The sequence below is a fragment of the Megachile rotundata genome, chromosome 15 (assembly GCF_050947335.1).
Source record: "Megachile rotundata isolate GNS110a chromosome 15, iyMegRotu1, whole genome shotgun sequence".
Lineage (NCBI taxonomy): Eukaryota > Metazoa > Arthropoda > Insecta > Hymenoptera > Megachilidae > Megachile > Megachile rotundata.
This window is the reverse complement of record NC_134997.1, coordinates 5,499,741-5,524,557: the sequence shown is the minus strand read 5'-3', so window position 1 is coordinate 5,524,557 and position 24,817 is coordinate 5,499,741. Positions and strand designations below refer to the sequence as shown.

The 24,817-nt window shown below is 31.7% G+C and overlaps 1 protein-coding gene across 8 annotated transcripts in view; it reads left to right on the top strand.

The window, feature by feature from the left end:
* Window positions 1-24,817, top strand: part of Ih (hyperpolarization activated cyclic nucleotide gated potassium channel Ih) — a 324,580-nt gene that overhangs the window by 166,419 nt on the left and 133,344 nt on the right. For all 8 annotated transcript variants that reach the window (XM_076540383.1, XM_076540372.1, XM_076540374.1 and 5 more), the window contains one exon: window positions 18,804-19,228. In XM_076540383.1, the coding sequence (XP_076396498.1) occupies window positions 18,804-19,228 (425 nt within the window). The remainder of the gene's footprint in view (window positions 1-18,803; window positions 19,229-24,817) is intronic.

Here is a 24,817-nt window from a genome sequence, read left to right as displayed (position 1 = left end):
TGTTTTATCGCCGTGCGTTAAATTACCACGCTTTAAGTCAGCATAAGATAAAATTAATGCGTGTCAAATTACCACACGTTGTATAATCACGAGTTGTACATTCTCGCGTTATATTGCCACATGTAAAATCACCACGCGTTAAATTATCACACGGTGTATATCCACACGTTAAATCACCACGCTTTATATATCCATGTGTTAAATTACCGCACATTGTGTACCCTCGCGTTATATTGCCATTTGTAAAATCACTACGCGTTAAATTAGCACATATTTTATATCCACGCGTTATATTACCACACGCTGTATATCTATACGTTAACACTCGTTAAATTACGAGGCGTTGTATATCCTTGCATTAATTTACCACATGTTGTACCACTACACGTTATATCGCCATGTGTTAATGTCACTATGCATTCTGTTATTACACATTAATACTTTTTCGTGTCATATAATTTAGTATTACGTATACTCTACGAATAACTTACTTTAACAAGTTAAAATGTAAATTCTTCGCGAACACGTTAAGATATAATTAAATCGTAATTAACCTCTTCAAGGTTACACATGCATACATTGATTTCCTTTTTAAACTCAACAATACACGAATACAATTTCTTGGTAAAGAATAAAATATAATTATCCAAAATACGTTTCTAAACCTTAATTTAAAATTTCACCCAACGTTAAGAAGATTATTTCCGAGGTTAGGATAAGCATCGTCACACAACTCGCACGTTTACTACAAATGGAAATTCCATGAGGAAAAAGTTGTGCATTCGTTGAATACCGAACAACGATTGTTTAGTGAACTTCTACGAGACGCATAATCGGAACGTGGTATTGTTTAACATTAATTAACTTGCGGCAAAATCGAGATTAGTCGCGCGATGACAGTGAAAGCTGGTTAGTTCGATAATTGATTCGGTAACCTCGTCAAAGTTGATTCAAAGCCACCTGCATAGAGTTAAACCTGCATCGAGTCGCATTGTGTGAGATCATACTAAATGATTACTAAACTCTCTATGTACTGCATTTTAGTTTCAGTTCGACAACAGATCACGAACTGTTCGACGACTTTTTTGACGAGTTTTGACTCAGATTGTTTCTAGATACAATGACTAAATTTACGTTTAAAGTTCGCGAATGATCGCAGCGTTATGAAAAACCGTGTCCATAAACCTAGTGTTAAGACCTCTATAACGGAAATAAGCTGTGTCTTAGTAGTCTGACAGTTATGACACTCGGTTCATTGGAAACCGAGGCAGTTCGTCTAGTCGTAAAAATGTCGAAGTGGAAGAAGAAGAGGAAAGTTGACGAACGTTGTCGGGTAAAATCGCCCGCGTAAAATCGTCGTCGCGGAAACGAGTGCTACGATGGTGTCGTATTCGAGTTGCCCTCTCGAGCTTTTGATCTGGAGCTCGTGCTGGAACGTCACCTGGAACAGCCCCGGTGTGCTCTCTCTTCGGGCAAATTGGAAACGTAGCAATCGAAAGCGAACCTTGACACCTTTCCACCGCCTATCTCTATCTTTCTCTGTCACGCCCCTGCCACTGTCACTGTGGTCGTTTTTCGAGAGGCAGCGCACTCGACACCGGGAATATATGTTCCTATACCTATACGTACGTATATGTACGCGGTGGGACCGAAAAGTTTAACTTTTTGGTGAAATTTATTCGGTGATGTTTTTGTATACAGTATGTTTCACTCTTCTAGGGAATATATGGGGATATATATTAAGGGATAATATAGGGAATACATATCAAGTAGGAAGAGATGACTCTCTTAAAGATTTTTGAAATTTGGAAATCTAGGAATTTGCGCATAGGAATAGAAATTTAGTGCACAGGAACATGTGATATGGAAGTATGGGGGTTTGAAGGTCTAAAGAGTTTGAGAGATGGAAATTTGGACATTGAAAAATTTGAAGTCTTAGGAATTTGATGATATTGAAATTTGAGGAGCCAGGAATTTTGGGTCTTGAGATTTGTCGATTTAGGAATATGGAAATATAGAAATTTGATGGTTTAAAAATGTGATGTAGGAATTCAGAAATATAGATATTTTGAATCTAGAGATTTGGTAACTTAGAAATTTGGAGACATAGGTACTTGCAAATTTTAGAATTTGTGGACCTAGGGAAATGGAAATTTAGGAATTTGGAAATCTAGTGTTTTCGGAACCTAGGGGTATGGAAACTTAGGAATTTTGGAATCTAGTGTTTTGGGAACTTAGGGGTATGGAAATTTAGGAATTTAGGGATCTAGTGTTTTGGAAACGTAAAAAATAGAAATTTATGATTCTAAGAGTTTAGAGGTCTAGAAATATGAAAATCTAGGGATTCAGATATATAGAAATGTAGAAATCTAGGGATACAGAAATAGTCCATTTTCAGGACATAGATACTTGGGAATTTTAGAATTTATGAATCTAACAATATTAAAATCTAGAGATTTTACAGTTTATTTTAAGAATCTAGAAATTTGGAGATCTAAGAACTCAGAAATAGAGAAATTGTTAAATTTAGGAATTTCAGAAATTGAAACTGTTAATATTTGAAAACTCAAAAATTTACAATTATCAAGTATAATAGTATTCGAGTGTACATAAAATATATATCCCTATAGCTGCCATTTTCTTTAATTAACTTAATTGGAAGAAGTAGCTTGAAAAATGATGAATATTAAATTTTATTTCGTATAAAATCTTGATACATATGTAGTTACATTTAGTACTTGAAAGTAATTGCTAAAATATAAAAGTTTATTTTAAACGCCGTAAATGTGAAAGCAAAACTTGATACTGAAGTTACGCTTAAGCAAGAGTTTTAATTTACTTATTTTAATTAGAACTATTGCCTGAAATGTATTTTTAAGATCAGTACAATTTTTAATAATATTATATTTGTAATAACAACATTCATTCTTAAATTATAGTTATTATTGATAACAATACCACAGAATAAGTTGATTTGTCCATAATATTGCTGTGAATTCTTGGGTCAAGAAAATCGCATGTGCGTTAAATCACGGCTTAATTGACAATTTTCTTTCTTTTCTTCGCCGTCACGCGATATCATACAATATTGTCTATTGTATAGGTTCTTAAACCATGGTCAGCGAAACAATTTTTACATTAACATTACATACCCCAGCTTTTCGCCTTCATTCAAATAACTCGTTTAACACAAGAACTACCGATATTAAATACTCGTTTACCGAAGAATAAGAAATAAAATGAAAAGGGAAATAAATAAATACTGAAGCATCAAGTAACATATAGAACTAGTTTTTACCTCGACAAAATATGGCAGACATTTCCCTAAAGTCACGACAATAAAATTTTGTAATATAAAATGAGAAATCTGGAACCTTTTGACTGGTTGGTAGTTCTAGTATTAATAAAAATCCTACATGGTCAAGACTTTTTATATTGGTTGTTACTTAACTAATTATTAACATAACTAAATAATAATCGGAAACAATTTAATTATGGGGTGGGATCCGTAAGAAAATTTTATTTAATAGGGTGTTCACGGATAACATAAGTTTAAGAACCCCTTATCTATCGTATAGAAGTGCATAAAAGCTATTACATATTGAAATTTATTAATCAATTTTAAATTCATAATAATGAACCAGCAGTTACACGATCACAATCGAAAGCATTTAGTCGCAATTAAATGAACTGACAGTTATCGAGCGGTAATTAATAGGACTGGCGTTTATATGGTTACAGTTAAAGGGTTGGTAATTATCGGGCGGTAATCAATGGAACTCAAGTTTGAAGATAACACTATTATAGACATTGCAGAGTTTTTCAATATTATTATAATTATTAATTAATCATTTACTTTCGAAGTGTGAAACTTCTTTATTTTATAAAATAATTATAACTTTATATAATATACAGCAAAAAGGACTTTCTACGTTAAGAAAATAATTTTCTAGATTTTAAAAACTTGAAGTGTCTAAATAAAGACGCCATTAAGAAATTGGGAAATTTGAAAATATATAAATTTGCAAATTTGGGAAATTAGAGGTTTTTAAGTTTGAGTTTCCAAATTAAGAATTTGATAAATGAGAAATTTGAAGTTATAAATATAATTTTGTGTTTGAAAATTCAAAACTTGCAAAATGAAAAATCTTGATAATTTAACAGTTACAAAACGGTAGCTAGTGGTAGCATTTATATGACTGTCATTAAAGAGGCGGTTATCGAACAGCAGTAATAGGGACATTGAAAACTTGTCTAATAATTTGATTTATATTTCTAATAATTTGAATTTCCATATTTTACAAAACAAATTTAATTTTGTATAATATATGTAAAAAAACAATTTTATACATTAAAAAAACTTTAAATTATTTCATAAAGTTATTAAATTATTATATGAAGTCACCCGTCAAGAAACTAGAAAAACTCTGAAAGATACAAGAAATATAATCCAGAAATTAATGAATCTGTAGAAATAAAAATTCTGAAATCCAAATTTGAAAAATAGAAATGTTAACATTTGTGTATTTTATAAACCAGGAATTTTGAAATTTAACATCAGAAGTATCAACGTTAAATGAATATTCATATTTAAGTAGAAAATAAAGTGAAAATAAAGTGAAATAAAGTAACAGTAAGATTTGAGAGACATTTTATTATTTTATTTTTATTATACCATTCTTAATTTAAATAAAATATGACATACATTTTATATTGTGGAAAAATAAAATTTTATAATTTTATATTTTCCATAAAGTGGAAAAATAAATAAGTAAACAGTAAAATGTTAAATTCTTAGTTAACATGTTAATTCAAATATTGGTTACACATATATGTAATACAACCAATCTCTACAAAATTTGAGAGACATTATTTTATTCTTAATATACCATTCTTAATTTAAATAAAATATGACATATATTTTATTATCCTTAATCTCAACAAAACATGGCCGACATTCATCAAAAGCACATAAACAAAATTTTCTGATACAAAAAAAGGAAACCTGAAACCAGCCATGTTGGTGTACAGTTCGTGTTAAAAATTCTCGAGTTTACGACGGAAGCCTGCGCAGCATCCGTGAGTTGATGAAAATAAATAAAAATTTGTGTATTTTTTATAGCCACCGTGTATGTAGAATACCGTGTATGTTGTTCTCCTCGGTCGACCGCATCAGCCAGTAGGGAAGTTTCTTAAAATAGATTCTAGTGCCGACCGGAGGTTGCATCCGCGTGCATGTACACCCTCGGATTGTACACAAGAAGAAGAGGCTGCCACTCGAGAGAGAGAAAGAGTGGGCGAATGTAGATGAATGTGTTCGTTGTGTTCCCGAGGCACGCGAGTCCCCGTTCAACTCCGGGGTACTCGTCTCCCGTTTAAGTGTAACAATCGTTTTTCTCTGTCCCAGGGTCGAGCAAGTTTTCTTTTCATCGGCTCTTTGATGTTCTTCTCTCGTTTCGCAATGCGAATGCACCGACTGCATTCACGACTGGACCGACTGCAATTTTTCTACAGCTGAATACAGTAAAGATTCGATACAAGCGAAAATGATTTATACGACGTAAGCGAAAATAATTATCCCCGCCGAGGAAAGACTCAAACGCTCGTTCACTGAGAAATATAACGTGATTCTACGTAGAGTATATTTGAGATAGTACTAATGTCAATATAAAACTTTGTTATTTTTCTGTTTTTTGTTATCAAACTATTACCAATAGATTTCTCACATTTTTCTTGTTAAAATGACACCAAATTTTCACTAATTTGCACTGTTTTCGATTACGACTAACAGATGTATCACGTGGTTAGTCGATTACCGCTGAAGAAAAACGAAGTTAACCGACGTGTAACTCGTCCGTTTACCGCGAATCTTCTTACTGTAAAATCTCGATATAAACGAAACGTTTGAAATTACAAATAAATATGTTCAAAATTACGTTGTGTTTGGTCTCATTTTAATCAGGAAAATTGCACCAACAATATGTTACTGTTTACGTTCGGCTTAATTACTTTTTTATGTTCAGCAAATATCAATGTACAACTACACAGTATAAGCGAAAATTTCGAACCGAGTGATTCTGCTTATATCGAATATTTACTGTATTATTCAAATTCGAATATCGTATCACTTGAATATTATTTTTAATTACAAATTGAATTGTTAGAGTAATGTATGATTAATTAATATATCTACATTTTCAATTTTCCAAATTATATTACATTTATAAATTTTCAAATTTTTCAATTTCTCAAATAGTTTTTAAATGTCTAAACATAGACATTTCTAAATAATTCAGTTTCTTAAATTCTAAATTTCTTAATTCTCAATTCCTCAAATCCTCAATCTCCTCAATCTTCCAACTTCCAAATTTCCAAACTGCCAATCTCCTCAACTTTTAAACACCCTATTTCTAAATTTTTCCCTGCAAAACCCAAGAAAGCCTTAGGCTCGAATGAAAATTGAAAAGTGTCGAGCAAAATCTCCATCCACGTATAATGAAGAATATCGGTGTGAAGTACGTCGTAGGTGTTCGCCCAGGTTATTTACCATACCCTCGACTCCCTCTGATCGCTTTCAAGTAATCCAGTTTGGCAAACTCCAAATTTTTTTAATAATCTCAATTCTGAATGTATAAATTTTCAAACTGTCATTGTCCAAATATATAAATTTCCAACATTTTAAATTGCCAACCTCCTCAACCTTTAAACTTCCAAATCATAAAGTTGTCAGTAACTTCAACTTCTAAACTTCCAAATCTCTAACTTGTCAATCTGCAAATAGATAAATTTCCGAATTGCCAATCTCTTCAGTTCCTAAACTTCTAAGTTCCTTAAATTCTCAATCACCAAATGTATAAGTTTCCAAATTGTCAATCTCTTCAACCCCTAAACTTCTAAATCTCCAAATTCCAGATCTCCTCAATCTCTAAACTTCCAAATCCCTAAATTGCTAATCTCAACCCCTAACCTTCCAAATTTCTCAAATTCTCAACCTCTCATCTCCAACCACCCTATTCCCAAATACCTGAATTCTGCAAAACAAGCCTAAGGCAGACGTGAAAATTGAAAAGTGTCGAGCGACGTCTCGTATAATAAAGAGTGCCGGTGTGTGTCGTAGGTGTTCAGGTTATTTACCGTCCCCTCGACCCCCTCCGGCCCCTTTCACGTGTCCCAGTCCTCTTGTGTCCGTGGTGTTTCGTCTCCCTGACCCGTCCACGTCGCTTTTTCTCGAGGCAGTCGAGAGAACGTGCGAACGCAGCCTCGCAGACAAGGTGAGACAGCCACTCGTCGCTATTTTTTCCAACCCACTCCCTGCACTTCTCCCTTCGGGTTGCATTGTTCCCGACCCGGTATCGGCGCTTGTTAATTGGCAGAAGGATAATTAGCGTTCGATTAGGCCGGGTCGCGTGGCTCGCTTCAATAGAGTAAGGATCATCACAATGGCTCGCGAGTGTTCTCTCGTTCTCGATAGGGCGGTTGTAACGTGCTTCCGATTCGATGGAAACTGGGTCGACGGTTTTTTCCCCGAACAAATCGTACGCTTCTTTCTTTAATAACGCGTTGCTCTTTTATGGGATTTTGGGACGCGTTGGTTATTCAAAGGCAAATGATCGCGATGGACGATGCGTTAATCATCAACTCTGGTGACTGGATACTCCGAGTATTATTTCTGGGAGTATTTAAAGCTTCTGGTAAAAAATTGATAATGATCAATTATTTATCTTATCTCCAACTACTTATCTTATAGTATACAGGGTGGCTCACCACATTTTGCCATCTAGATTTGCGTCATTATTATCACTCATAGCAAACAATGTTTTAGATGAAGTTGAGTGGTTTTGAGAAGGGCATATGCTGGTGATTTTTTATGATTTTAATGATTTTTTCACATAAATAGATTAATCTTTTTTTGTAAAGAATATGGAGTATCAGCTGATGCAATAAAAAATATATGATTCCATTTAAAAAAGCATTAATGACCTTCATATGTCCTTTACACGTCTACCTACAAAAAATAATATACCACCAGCATATGCTTCTCTCAAACCCATTCAACTTCATCTAAAACATTGTTTGCTATGAGTAATAATAATTACGCAAATTTAGATGGCAAAATGTAATGAGCCACCCTGTATAGGCGATTAGAACTTGAGAAAGTTTCAAATCTAGGGATTTAGAAATTTCTACAATATAAAATAATCCTACAAAATAGTAGAATATAGAGGTATCTAGAGATTTCATAAACTAAAAATTTAGTAGAGGTGTAAAGTCCTATAATAATATGTGAATCATGAAAAATCGTAACAGTGAATATTTTCAACAAATTATACACAGTACACCAACAAAATGATTAAAAATTACATAGAAGAGAAGTTCGATTTCAATTCATTATGCATAAATAAAGTATATCGAAGTTGCGATTATTTCACTTTCGTGTTAGATTACGAAATAATAGCCGGTAACATTCTGCGTAAAATCGCCGGTCAACAATGTGTTAAGTAATGTGGGGTCACGGATGACCCACGCGACACAGAATCCACCTAACCTTCCTTGTTCACGAAGGGAAAAGAATCTTGTTTCCACGCATGCGACGAGTCGTTTAGCAAGCATCGCGGGCAACTCGATGAACCGGACTTAATTTCACTTTCATTGAATGCGAGGAAACCTCGCGTTGCGGATAAATTTGCAAATTAATTCTATTGGCTGTGCGCGCCGCGGGATGAATATGGCCTCGCGCATTTATTGAACCGCGGGCACGATCGTTCCGTCGCGGAATATCCGCGAAAATAGTCGCGTTTCTATCGAGCTCCACCTGGATTAATTATTACGCAGCTTGTCCTCTATGCAAATTTCCGACTTATTGCCGGAATTGTTCCTCTCCTTTTCTTCCACGAACAACAAACTGGAAATAACTTTTGGCATATATACTCTAGGAAGGAAAATGTCAACGAATACGAACTCGAATTGCAGTCGATACAACACTGTAACACATGTTACATTCGGTAACATACGAAATGTAGAAGCGGATTCGTTATGCGATATACGAGTCTGTGTATCATAGAAACTGTAAATTACTAGGTATCAAGGTACCAAGATCTTGACATTGATAGACTTCCGGAAGTCCAGAATTTTTCTAGAACCCAGTCCAGAACACAGATTTTTAGACTGTTAGATTCTTACTTCGCAAAATCACTTCGTAGTAGAATTCCTATATTGAAAAATATTTACTTATCTAGAATCTTAGGAATATGTATTCCTAAATCCCTCTATTATATCTAGTGATATTATATCACTAGAGTCTCATATCGATATAACCATATGTTCCTAGATCCATAAATCTCTATATTCTTAGATTCCAATACATGTGAACCAACATATCCCTTATTCTCAATTTCCTATACCTCTATAGTCTCGAAATATCCTTGCCCCGATATCCCTAGACATCGATATTTAGAACACCGAGATCCCTAAATCGAAAAATTGCTAAATTCAAAAATTGCTTTCACCGAAAATATCTACATCAAAAATCCCTGGACAAAAAGCTTTAAATTAAGAAGTCCATAGAAGAAATTAATAACTAGAAAGATCACTACATCGAAAATGCCTAGAAGAAGAACCTGGGTATCAAAATTCAGACACGAAAATCCCTAGATTCCAAAATTCCTGGATTCCAAAATCCCTTGATCCCTAAATCCCAAAATCCCTAGATTGCAAAATCCCCAGATCCCAAAATCCCTAGATCGCAAAATCCCCAAATCCCAAAATCCCTAGATTTAAAAATCCCTAGATCTCAACATCCCTAGATCTCAACATCCCTAGATCTCAACATCCCTAGATCCCAATATTTCTAGATCTCAAAATCCCTAGATCCGAAAATCCCTAGAGTTAAAGTCTAGAACTCAAATTTGCTCGATCCTAAACTAGCTGAATGTAAAAATTCCTAAATGTAAAAATCCCCTAATCTCGTATTTGAATATCCCTAGATCCGAATAATTTAGATACTAATATCCCTAGATTTCAATAAACTCAGAATAGATTTAATCACAAGAATCTTGGAACAATACTTAGTATTCGTAATAATTTGAAAAATCGTACTAATTACATTTCATAATTTACTATCTGAATTTATTATTAAAATCTAATATTTGATTGAACGCGATCGAATCAAGATTAATTTTTAAAATGTTAATCGAAGTTCATATCAATAGAGTTTCAATTTGTAATCGATCCGAGTTCGAACTAATAATCAAGTTTTAAATCGTTAATCGAGTAAAATTACAATTAACGATGCAAAGTGAATTATTCATTCATCACCGCTCGCAATTAAAATTACCTATTAATTCTTAACTCAACAAGTCCAAACAAAAAGTTAAACTGCAACTTTAAATTGTAAATTATGCGCCGATTCTTAATTAAGAAATATTAAGTCATCGATTGCCGCATAACCACGTAACCGTCACGGAAGTGATTAAAATTTTTGAGCGCCTGTTTCGTACTCCAGTCACGAATCGCGAAGTATTTCTTCCCAGAACCTCTTCAATGTTCTCTCATAAATTTCTTAACATATCGAGAGGATTGTGTAAGAAGATAAACATGTGACGAAGCAACAACAAGTAGCGTTCAGCTTTCAATAATAATTGAAACCGTGTCCTTGTTCATCTCGAAACGTTCGCCACAAGACAGTAATGGTCGCGTTCGCAAGAGGTAAACGAGATTTGTATTCCGAAAGCTTCGCACCAGTCCCTTGATTTAGTACTAATAAATATTCATTGGCGTACTTGAAACTGACCTCAGAAAATTGAACGGCATTATTGTGTGTATACTCTTTGAAGATTAACCGCGATTATTCGTTGGCAGCTGTGTACAAACCGCTTTATTAAACCTCTTAAACACCATCCCAGTCAACAGACAGTTTACTGAAGCGCGATACAGTAGACTCTCGTTATATTACCACCGTCGCGGCTGTACCAACGTTTTTCAACTATCAGATTTCTTATTTTTCAAGTCGGTACTTAGATAACTTCTGAAAGTGTCCAAATATAATTGGCAAATATTTTACAAATTCTGAATTTAATCACTTTTTTATTTTTGTGGTTTGTAATTATACTATTTCATGATCTTTTAATCATAAGGTTTTTAGGTTTGTCCATTTTTAATTACACTTGCAAATTTTTGGAATTTTTTAGTTCATTAGTAAAGATTTAAAAGTTTCTAAATTTTCAAGTATCTAGGTACTTAAATTTACTATTTAAATTTGAGTTTGCAAGTTTTATTATTTGAAGGTGGTTTATCAAAAATTGGTTTCTAAAAATTATTAAATTCTACAGTTTATACATTTTTAAATATAATTTTATAATTTTGGAATTTTTAAAATAAATTTTAATAATGCTACATTCTAAATTCTCAAATTTAGAACTTGACATTTTAAAATCTTAATGTCTCATATTTTGTGAATTTACAAATTTTTTAATTCTAAAATTTTTAAATTAAAAATTTTTGATACTAAGATATTTAAACATATTTTTTAGCAATACAAATATACATGGAACAAAACATAACTCAACTGTTACTATACTTTTATTTATATTTAATAACAAAAGTAGTTAAATTAGGTTAGGTTAAATGATTCTTCAAAAAAGTAAACTCATAGTATATCTATAATATTTGTAGTTAAAAAATGTTTTAATTATTCATAATACTTATTAGTAAGAAAAACTATTTCATTATGTAATGACGCCAATTTTACCATAACCTTGAAAGTGTTATGCCAGATGTGTGATCCACGCATATTTTGAAAAAAATTGCAATAAAATTCCGGTAGCCAAACGATGAAGGAAGCTGTTAAAATATTTACAATTTCTTCTATATTTAGACAGTATGAAATTATAATTAAATACGTTCCGAAAGAGTGAAATATTTTACTTTCAAATCAAATAATATAAATCTACATTTATGATAGAAAAAGTATTAAATTAATTCAAGAATTAATTTATTCAAAACTTAATATGAAGCTATTCAAATGGTTCATTTAATTAAACAGTATTCATGGCATGTCTAAGTCACTAATACTGTCCAAATATTAAATGTTTATTAAGTCACTTATTTTAAAGTTTCATAAAAAAAATTGAGACAGAAATATTTTGTGGAATGAAAATATTTTCTTTACGTATGGAACTTTTCATTGGCAACTTATAATGCAATGTGGGTTTTAACGGCTTTTACTGCTGCACAAACATCTTTCTGTATGTTATCTTTTTCTTTTCCTACGATACTCTGAAGAATTTATAATGCAAGGAAATTTTAGGTTATGTTGATATTTTGACAAGTTTAAGAATAAACGGAATTACATTTTTGTATAGTTATTATTAACATAAATGCATTGAATACAAAACATACTTTAATACAATAAATATTAACAATGTAATAAATTCAGTGAGACTGATTCATTTAATAATGCAGTGTCACATAAAATCGCGTCAGTGTCGATAACGTTTAATGAGTGGCACATGTCACGCTATTACGTACTAGCAAAAAACAAGATACTTAATTTCAATATTTAAACAAAATTAAGAAGAAATAAGTGTAGTAACTGTACTAAAGTTTCTACGATTACTACAATCACATATATTAGCTTCGGAAGTCTTTATTTATAACTCTTAAAAAGGAATGTTAAACAAGTACCTGCATGTATACCATAGAATGTGTACGGTCGTTCTGAACGATTCGGCAACGTTCGGTAATTTACGGCACGCGAACTGTCTCCCGCGATTTACATTTACTGTTTATATAAATATGAAGTGTATATGGTTGTATAAAGTATATTAGGTGTGTATTAGAAACGTTTTACAAATAAAGAGTTTATTATAAAGAACGACAAAGCGATCTTTCGTCTACAATAATTAAAAATTACAATAACTGCCGACTTTTACGATCGCGTTTTGATACGTCATGTTAACATATCGCGCCCTCTCGATGGCATCCTTTGACATGTACTAACTAATATATTTCGGTTACCGACTTCCAGTACTATATTATGATAATATTAAATTCTCTATTGCTTAATAAATTTAAAACAACTTATTTAAAAAAAACTGATATGCCGTGTAACAATATAATAATTACGACTGTAAAGGTTAAGTTGAGTGACAACTCAAGAGTTTAACAAAAGTATTTGATTCATTATGAAACGACGGTAAAAATGTTGAACTTCAGAGTATCATAAATAATATTTTCACGTGATATAATTTATTATTCTATAATTCAATATTTATACCTATGTAACGTTACATTGTGCTATTACATTTTGATTAGCTTACTTCATTTCGAAATAAGTAGAAACATTATTAACAAAATTTCGACTTAATTGTTAATTACCAGAACTCATTCAACCATTACATTTATCTTATTATCCGAGAAGAGGAACTGTAAAGCACATTTGCACTTCGATATTACTTTCCCCGGAGACAGAGAGTGAAGGAGAAAAATTGGAAACAGAAGGTTACAGTATCGTGGATGGCAGATATTTATCTGTTATTGCGATCAGAGGAGAGGGTAACTGTAAGAAGAAATCGTTCTCTGTAAAACGAGCTGTCGATAGCAGAGACCCGAGGTCGTTATGCCACGTTTCTTGTACTTGGATCTCCCTCTTGTGATATGCTTCCTTATCGATAAGATCCTCTTCTTGTTCATTACTTTCCGACGACTGTGTCTGAAACGTTCGGGGAAAAAACCTCGAGGAAGCTTCAACCTTTCCAACAATCAAAGAGTAATGTGAAGCCCTTCCAATGCATCTAAGCTTGCTCGGTACTTGTGAAATTGGATATTCAACATTTCATTACATTGTGATCTTCATGTTCTTTTTTTTAGTGAAGAACTAATGATACATTTTGAGAATTTTATTGTATACACATGTTTATTATGTTTGAACATTTAATGAATTTTTGGGAACAAATTTTCATGTCTGCAAACTTCGGAATTTGCAAATAATGTAATTCTTCATTTTTTTAATTTTCTAATACACTGCAAATTTCTAAGTGTTTAAAACCTTGAATTCTTAAATTTCCAAATTGCAACTTTCTACATTTTTAAATAGCGAAATTTTCAAATTTTTATATTTGTGAAATTTAGGAATTTCCAAATTTTCAAATCTCTGAGTTTTTGAAATTTATAAGCCCTACCCTCTAAATATTTAAATTACTAATTATTTAAATTTGATAAATTCTGAAATTTTTAAATTACCAAAACTACAAATTCCAAAATTCTCAAATCCCTAAATTTTCAAATATCTAAGCTCCCAATTTCCAAATTAATAAATTCTAAAATTCCAAATTCTCAAAATCATAAAATGTCCAAATCCTTATATCCCAAAATCTACAAAATCAACAATCATGAAATCCAAAAATTCAAGAATCCCAAAATCCAAAAAGTCGAAAATTTCAAAATCCAGAAAACTCAAAAACTAAAAATTCCAAAAACCCAAAATTCAAAAAGTAAAAAATTTCAAAATCCAGAAAACTCAAAAACCAAAACACCTAAAATTCAAAAAGTCAAAAATTTCAAAACACAGAAAACTCAAGAACTAAAAATTCCAAAGTTAAAAACCTCAAAATCCAGGAACTCAAAAACTAAAAATTCCAAAATCCAAAAAGTCAAAAATTTTTAAATCCAGAAAACTCAAAAAACAAAAATCCAAAAAACCTAAAATTCAAAAAGCCCAAAATCGCAAAATCCAAAAACCAAAATACCAAAAATTCAAGAAACCAAAAATTTCTAAAATCATAAAAATTCAGTCTTCAAATTTCTATCTTTAAAAAGTGTAAAAATTCCACTACCACTACACGTATTAACCGCACATAAAATTTTTTACTACATACTTCACATAGTTTTTAATATCTATATTCAGGTTTAAAACACAAAATATGGCAACCGCAGTGTACATTCTAAAAATTCAATTCACTGATTGACAATAGTACTTCCTTACATCGGCAAAGTTTATATTTAATTTTAGATAATATTGGTTTTATTTGACAGCATGAAGAATTGATTCGCTGTTAAAATTACCTTGCTAGATCTCATTTAATCGATCCAGTAGATACAAAAATACGCTTCTAAACTTGAATCGCTTAGGCTATTTGTGTAAATTATATCCCGGTCGTTGTCAGTTTTCATTTGCAGTGAAATATCAGTAACCATGGGTAGAAATAACTTTGGTATACTGTAAATAAATCTTAACGCTCGTTGTAACATTATATGTACACTGCACCTCATATAGTACACTGTATTTATATATTACATTGCATTAGATACATATATTAAAACTGTATCTACTGTGGCAATATGGCGAAAGTCTATCAGTATAACAAAATACCTGCATATAAAATATGAATAATAATTTTACATATGTGCGTACCTTTGTTTGGTTATAAATAAATCCATATTCTTATTTAAAACTTAGCAATAGGACTGCAAGTTGCTAATACACAAGAAAAACTTTATTGTAAAAGAGAATTTATTCAAACACGCGTTAAAAGAATAGACGCTATTACAAAAAGGAGTGAAAGATTCGGAGACGTTCGGCAGAAGCCGAAGAAGCCCGAATGCTGCCGATTTGCACCGAACTAGCGCGATCTACATACATACGGCTCGTCGTTACATTTAACTACATCTCCAATAATCTAAATATCACGAAATTGTTCTGTGAGATTTGTTGAAAACAAAACTAACTACGTAACGAAATGTCCCAGTACCTCAGTGTGGCAACGTTAGAAAAGTCGTCGACAAAGGAACAATGTTATATCTTAATTGTAATCAGTATACATATCGCGGTTTGAACGTTCGAATAGCCACCCTTGAAAACTGGCTAACGCGACTCGTTTGCAAAATCGTCCTCGAGGCGCGTTCCACTTCTTAATCTTTCCATCTCGAATGAAATCGTCCTTGCGATTCTGGACACCCGTTTATCGCCTCGTTTTATCGCCCTCGACAAATTGTTCCCTCTTACCAGATTCATCCTTTAACTGTATCGCCGTCGCTCGAATTAATCGGAAGATTCCGTTCCCTGATGTCTTTGCTTAATTACTTATTAAACGCTGACGAGATGGCCCGCGTTCAGCGCCGGATTAAGACCTTCAGGGACCCCACACGCTTAAAATATTTAAAGCTCATTTTATACAAGATGTTCCTTTTAATGGGATACTCGTGTACTTAGAGTAATTTGATAAAAAGTGTTTTTTAACAGAAATTAAATTATTGATAGTAATTGTTGGTAACAATAAATAGCACGATAGTAGTATTTTTTTTTAAGGCTATGGTTATATGAATTATTATTTGCTATTAAAAATTATATTATTATTTATTGCTATAAACAATATTTACTATTAATTATTATTGATCATATTATTTGTTATTATTTATCATTTCTGCCAATTATTAATTTATTTTCATAAAATTAATATTAATATACATAATACATAAAACAATATGTATAGTAACAATGTTAGTATTTATTAATAATAATTTTTTGATATAAACATTTTGATATTAAAAAATTTCAGAATCTTAGAATTTAAAAGTACAAGAATCTGAAATTTCTAAAATTCCAAAGTTGCAAAATTCCAAATTTGAAAATCTAATCAAAACTTTCGTATCTGTCAATCTATGACATAATCCTACCGTTGTTTACAAACAACGTCGGTTCTAAATCTTCCGATAATCCCCGATATCTGAAAAACAAGTCAATCACGCGTTGTTCTTCGAATAGTGTACATAAAGTTGTCACGTTTACCGATTATCTATACACTTACTATTTACATATTCATTTATTCCGGCACTTTAAGTTAAATAAATTACAATAAATTATCATTCATAATTTTTTCTTAATAAATATCCGTTTAAATCCGTTGCTGTACAAAAGAATTTTGAATAAGTTATAAAAAATAATAAGTCGAAATATGTGTAAATACATTTTTTTTAGTTTGCATAAATATGTGAGGTAATAATTATTACAAGTTAAATTAAAAAGCTTCGAATTCTAAAAATACTTAATTGATTTAAGTAAAGCGTTTAGTAACTGAAAATAGCGAAGATCTTATCAATAAATAATTGATACTAATTTACAACCATATATCAAGCACATCAATTTAATTATTTAATGATTTTTAAACATATTTCCATAAAATGTTAATTAGTTTCTCCTCTAAAATTTATATTCTTTTAGTTACGTCAGTATCGACGTAAACCAGAGATTTTTTAAATGTTCGCAAGAAAAAATAAAAAAGAAATATATTCGGTATTATAACCAGGAAGGATAATTTAATCAAATTTGAGCTATCTGCGTCCGTAAGAGGACACAGAATGTTATCTAAAAATATCGTTAATAAACACCAACTCACCAACACCCGCATTGGAAATGCACCCTAATACCATCACAGAACGTCCTCCGTGTTTTGAAGTAGGTTTCAGATTACAATATTTTAGTACAATATTTTTTCCAAACCCAAAAATACAATACTTATAGCGAAAATAACATCCTTTTACCAATCTTGAGACTTTGCAACAAATTCTCCGGCGAAAATTAGTCTTTTTTCCGATTTATGTTATTAAGGTACAATTTTCTTGCTCTTCAACCATTATACCCATTCTTTTGCATTATTCTCATTATTCTAAGTTTCAGATTTTCTTTCCACTCTCAGGATAAACCATTAAAGCTAATTGCACAGCACTACAATGCGCACACTACATACTGCGCATGCGCATGATATAAACATATAACTCTTAATATTGTTTGCTACTGTACTTTTCTTCCTTACTAACTATGCTATTTTTCAACAAGTTTTGCCTTCCTCTCAATAACAAATTACAAGTCTCTCATCAAACCTGGTATTTTTTCTTTTCCGTCGCATATTTTTTTAGTTACGTTTCGAAACACAACCTTCTATTGAAGCAGAATTATACTCTACACGTTTGTATATCTTATCGCATAGTTCAAATGGCTTCTAAGTATTACTAGCTTGTAGAAAATGTACTAGTGTTCGAACATAAATGAAACATGAAAATACATTTTGTTTACTTAAATATGATAACAAAAGAAAGTTGTATTTTCAGTCTACAATGATGGTGTATTTTTCTGTAAAATAAGTAACATAATATCCCACTTAACTTCTCTTATGCAAAATAATAAATGCAAAAATAGTATTATATCTCGAAATTAATGTAACTTTTTATAGAACATTTTTTTCTTATTTCAGCACATAAACTAACATGTGGCCATTAACCCTTAACGGTCACCACGCTTCATCAGAATAACATCCCTAGCACATTGGAACCTTTAAGACCCCAGTCACTAAAAATGTTTCTTACAAAGAAGCTACTCATTATTTTAACCAGAAAAAAATTATAAATAACTTTTGCAAGTTGTTTTAACATATTTGACAGGCGATTTCAATAAATATAAACGCTGAATATAACAAAAAATTTGAAACAATGACAATTTTCACAGAAAAATTCAAAACTTCTTTCCATTTCAAGAGCTAAAATTTTAGTTGAACCCTCTCGAAATATAATGATAAAAATGTAATTTAAATGATAATGAAATTTATTCAGATTTTCGGATTATAAAGTGACTACAATTAAAGCTAAATTCTCTGCGGTCGTTTCATACCCCAGTGTGACTATTAAAGTTTAAATCCTAATGCACCTTACAGTGACCCTCTATAAATCGATGTAACTGTTGAATTGTTATTGCAAATAATAATTAAGCAATTTGTTAATAAAAATTCTAAGGAAATAATCGATTGTGATTGCAGGGAGGGCGAGGGTGGCGGAGGTGGCGGCCGTTCTGTGACGAACGCTGGGGGGGGTGGAGGAGGAGGAGGTGGCGGTCGAAGGGCACCAAGTTTACGTTTGGTGAACGGAAGGGCAACTACAGGGGTCAGTTTGCACACCAGCAGCACAGAATCCGTTCGTTCACCCCATCACCACCTCGGCCAGCAGCAGGCCGGCAACAACAATAACAATAACAACAACAACAACAACAGCAACCATAATAATAATAATAACAACAATAATAACTGCCACGCCGGTAATAACCCCGCCGCGAACAATCATCCACGGCTTAACAAAGATGACAGCATCAAGATCAGCATCGAGAACACGAACACTTGCACGGACAGCCTCGTCACTGCTCTAGACGACGAGACATTGCTCATCACCGATTTCGTAGCCGATCAAGGTAAGTTCTTTTCTTATTACTCTTATGTACTATGTACTATGTACTATGTACTATGTACTGTGTACTGTGTATTGTGTACTATGTACTATGCACTGTGTACTGTGTACTATGAACTATGTACTATGTACTATGTACTATGTACTAGGTACTATGTACTATGTACTAGATACTAGGTACTATATATTAGTATTCTTATATTCTACTAATTTCTTATTACTATTATATACTCAAATCAACTGCTACTTCTAAGTGAATCTCCAGTTTTGATTAACCCTTGCCTAGGGTGACTCAGGTTTACCATTCAGCTTAATACAACAATTTGATATAAATATTTTTAACTAAATCTATAGTATATATATGATGTATAAATATATCAAAACATAGTGGAAAAGACAATTAATAATATATGGAAGTAGTAATCTTTCAGAAATTCAGCAAAAGTTTTGACTAACAAGTTTTAAAGTTGATTTTTGGCAACAGGAAAAATACCTCCGAGTACAGGGGGTTAAATCTATGTCGGGACTTTTGAACGTTGATAAATTATAGCAAAAGAGCAATTATAGGAATTAATATCAAAAGAGTTTTTCTATGAAAAATGTAGGAACTGGGAGGAAAGGAAGTATCTGTTTGTAGAACTATCAGTTTTGGGGACTTATGGAGGTCTATGAATTTTGGGCCTTGGAGAAATGAGTATTTAGAGATCTGCTACAGATTTAGAGACATGATATTTATGAACCAAGAAATTTGGAGTATAGGAATTTGGAAATATAGGTACTTCAAGGATTTAAAAATTTGTGAATTTAGGGATTTGGGAGTTTAGAAATTTAGGAATCTCGGAAAATTGAAATATATGAATCTAGAAATTTTGGGATTTACAAATTTGAAGATTTAGGGCTTTGATGACATAGGACTTTGGGGCATAGGAATTTGAAAATTTAGTAATATGGAAATTTAAGAATTTGAGGATCTACAATTTGGAAGATATATTTTGAGTATATCTCTACATTTGGAGACTTTGAAAATTTGAGAATTAGAGAATTTGAAAATTTGGAAATTTGGCAAATTAAGAACTTTAAGATTTGGAGATTCGAAAATCGGTAAATCTAGAAATTTGGAAATTTGAAAAATTGGAAGCTTAAAAAATTGAAAAATTGAAAAATTGAAAAATTGAAAAATTGGAAACTTGGAAATTAGAAATTTGAAAATTTGAAAATTTGAAAATTTGAAAATTTGAAAATTTGAAAATTTGAAAATTTGAAAAATTGAAAAATTGGAAACTTGGAAATTAGAAATTTGAAAATTTGAAAATTTGAAAATTTGAAAAATTGAAAAATTGGAAACTTGGAAATTAGAAATTTGCAAATTTGAAAATTTTAAACAAGTAGAAGATTTTACTTGACAACAATTTCATCCACAAAAAGTATCATCCATAAAAATAAGAAACATAACCGCTATTCCACATATCTGATTTTGATACCATACTCAGAACATTACCCAAATCGGTCAGTGCGTTGATCATATTTCGCAGAAGACAGCTTCAATATTTTGATGAGAAGTTTAGAGTGGTTCCAGTGAAACATACTCCTCCAGTTTCGTCGGCGGGCATTGAGTTACAATTTGAATCTTCCCCGGAAATTTAATTGCACAGCTTGCGACAGATACCGTTCACATTTTCACGCGAGATTTGCGACGTGTCCGCTCGGAAAAGCTGGAAACATTTGTCAGACTGTTGCGCCATTCACAAAAAGTGATTTAATAGCGGTATGAGCAAGCTTCGCGTCAATTAGCTTAATGCTCGTTCCGTTACTGCTTTTAATCTCTTTCTGTCCTCTTTTTAAACTGCGAATAAAAGTTGAGCAAAACGTGTGTAGCCCGTGTTTGACCAGAACCGGTTATTCGCTCGAATTTCCATACGTTTTTATTTATACTGTTACATCCTAGTTTCCCAATTTTGAATATAAATCGGGAAGAATAGCACACTCTGCTGGCAATAAATATTTGCTCTTCGGCCAAGCTTTTTTCCGCCCAGAATTTGTTATATTTATGTTTCTGTACCGTCGATTTTAATCTGTTTTTATGCAAATATCCGGGAGATATAAAATCTGTAATATCGACGGGCATAAAATCTGTGTGTACACATTTTATTTATTTTTTGAATTATTCTTGAAACTGTTTCGGACATGAGATCTATTAATGGATAGGAGGTGTGAAGAATTCACAAGAAATGTAGACAAGCAAAAGGTAAAGGTAATTGCATTAATGGCCCGTATTATTACACCCACGTTTCGTCCACTTACGTATCAAGCTCGTTTAGTGTAACACAGAATTACACCCACACGTGTGGATCCAAACACGCCACGAATTATTGCCAAGTATCTTTTGTGATGTGTCATCGATGTAGTTTAACCTTTTCCTTTTTTTGCCACGTCTGTTCCGCTGTGTTCTCTAGGTGATTACATCAGTGAAATTAAAAGAATTAAGGTAGAGAATAGTTCAATTATATGCTGTTGGTAGATGTTGGACGATGAGGTAATAAGGCGAACATAACATTGAACTTGAACGGTCTTCCAGTTTCAACTTCTATCTTTGTTTCCATAGAGTTTTAATCAATAGTTGCTATATAGTTAGCTTTTATTAGTTGTGAATGGTGATATAAGGAGAGTTTATGGTATTAGCGATTTGGGGATGTTGTAAAAAATAATTTTGGTGGTAGGATTTGAGGTATTAGGTTGCATTGTCGTTAAATTATTATTACTATTACTAGTGTTACTGCTACTATTGCTACTATTATTACTACTACTATCGCTACTACTACTATTACTGCAACTGCTGCTGTTACTGTTACTGTTACTACTACTTGTCACTATTATTACTATTACTACTACTATTACTGCTATTACTGCTATCATTACTACTATTATTGCTACTACTATTACTACTATTACTATTGCTGCAACTCCTGCTACTACTGTTACTATTACTGCTACTATTACTACTATTACTATTATTTGTCACTATTGTTACTATTACTACTATTAATACTACCATTACTACTATTATTGCTATTATTATTACTACTATTACTATTGTTCTATTATTTCTATTACTGCCACTATTACTATTTTTATTGCAACTCCTGCTACTACTGTTACTATTACTGCTACTATTACTACTATTACTATTATTTGTCACTATTGTTACTATTACTACTATCAATACTACCATTATTACTATTATTGCTACTATTATTACTACTGTTACTATTGTTCTATTATTTCTGCCGCTATTACTATTTTTATTGCAATTGCTGCTGCTACTGTTACTATTACCACTATAACGGCTATTATTACTATTTTCCTTATTACTGGTACTACTACTATTACTACTACTAGTAACAACAACATTGTTATTATTTAGTGTTCTAGGTTTTGTATATTGGATATTACGTTGCAGTACTGTTATGTTGTTAGTGCTGTTACTATTGCTATTGCTATTGCTGTTGCTATTATTATTACTATTACTATTAGTATTATTACTCTTAGTATTGCTTTTACTATTACTATTGCTATCGTTATTGTTTACATTATTGCTATTGTTATTGTTATTGCCATTATTATTTTTATTGCCTTTACTACTGCTACTATAGTTATTATTATTACTATTGCTTATTGCTATTGCTATTGCTATTGCTATTGCTACATTTGTTACTATAGCTGTTGCTGCAACTGTTGCTATTATTATTAGTATTAGTGTTACTACTTTTAGACTTCAGAGTTTCTTCTACTATTACTGTTGCTGTCGTTACTGCTTATGTTATTGCCATGGTTATTGTTATTGTAATTGCTATCATTATTATTAGTATTGTTGTCACTGTTTTTATTGCTATAGTTGTTGCTATAGCTGTTGCTATTATTATTACTTATTACTAGTAGTATTATTACTCTTAGTATTGCTTTTACAATTACTACTGCTAACGTTATTGTATTTAATTGCTTATGTCATTGTTATCGTCATTGATATTACTTGTTATTGCTATTGTTATTGTTATCATTAATAGTATTGCTTCTGTTGTTATTGCTATTACTATTACTGTTATTATTGCTCCAGCTATTACTATTACTAATGTGACTATTATTGCTGTTATTGTTTTTATAGCTATTGCTATTATTATTACTATTACAACTACTATTACTACTCCTGCTACTATTATTATTACTGTTACTATTACTGTTGCTGATATTGCTACTATTGCTACTGCCACTACTATCATTGGTATGTTGCATATAGGCACTGTCGAACTGCACCCGATTTCTTCGTTAATATTAACTAGCTTTTGAAGGAACATAGTATAAAATATTTTCCCCTGTTCTTTTAAGATTTTCTCAAGTTCCTGAATGAATTTTCTTTTTATACATAATTATTTTCTTTTATACAATTTTGCAATAAAAGCTGAACATTTTTTGGACAGCACCCTACAATAATTTTAGCTACAAGCTGTCTTTGACAGTTACTATTATCAATAATTATTGATCTCTAACGTAAGAAATGATTAGAAACGTTGATCATTCCAATTAAATAAATAATTAGAAACATTGTTTACTACAATTTAATAAATACTTTTTATACAAACTATAATTTGAGTATTTCGGCGTGAAAATGCAAACAAAGGGATTTGAATGTAGCGCACGCGTTCGCGTGAAAATATAGAGCAACGCGATGGAGCTCGTTTATCCGCCGACAAATACTCGTAACGAGCCCATTATCGGTCGTCGCAATATTGAAAAGTAATCAGACGTGGCTTGCCATTCAGTCCACGTGTTTACGAGCACGTGACAGCTAGTTACAGCGCAAAGAAGTAAAGTTCTTTCGATGATAATCAACACCTAACATTGTACTCCATCATTTCCTGTTTTGGAGTGTAATCATTGTATATATTTATTCAACAGTTTTTTTTGCATTCTTGGTAGATACCTGCATTAATTTATTCTCTAATTATGTATTTTTGGAATATATTTTCTCTGAGAGATTTCCGTATGTCGACTGCGGTAGTTTAATAACATAATTTACTGTATATGGAATTGTGAAATACGTGTCCTTATGGTAGCAGGAAATTTAGTAACAATAAATAATTTAGTAACAATAAAAATTTAATAGCAGTAATCATAATTACTTCAGTAACTGAATGACATTATTTATCATGCTTAGATTTTGATAATAAATATGCTGGTGGTAATAGGAAATATTGTAACGTTACTAATAATATTATTAATAATAATTATTGACGTTTGTGAATGATAAATTAATATTAATATTATTAATTGTTGTTAGTACTAGAAAACAGTACAATAGCAGTATAGTAATAGCATTAATTTTAATAATATAGAAACTATTAATTATTAACAATAAACTAATCCTAAATACTATTATTACATAGTACTAATACTAAACCGTTAGTATTATAAATGTTAATAATCCTAAATATTTAGAATCACTATACAACAAGGTGTTCGGCTACTGGTGGGCATAATTTCAAGGGGTGGTAGCTGAGATGATACTGAACAACTTTTTCCTTTACCGAAATGTTGACTG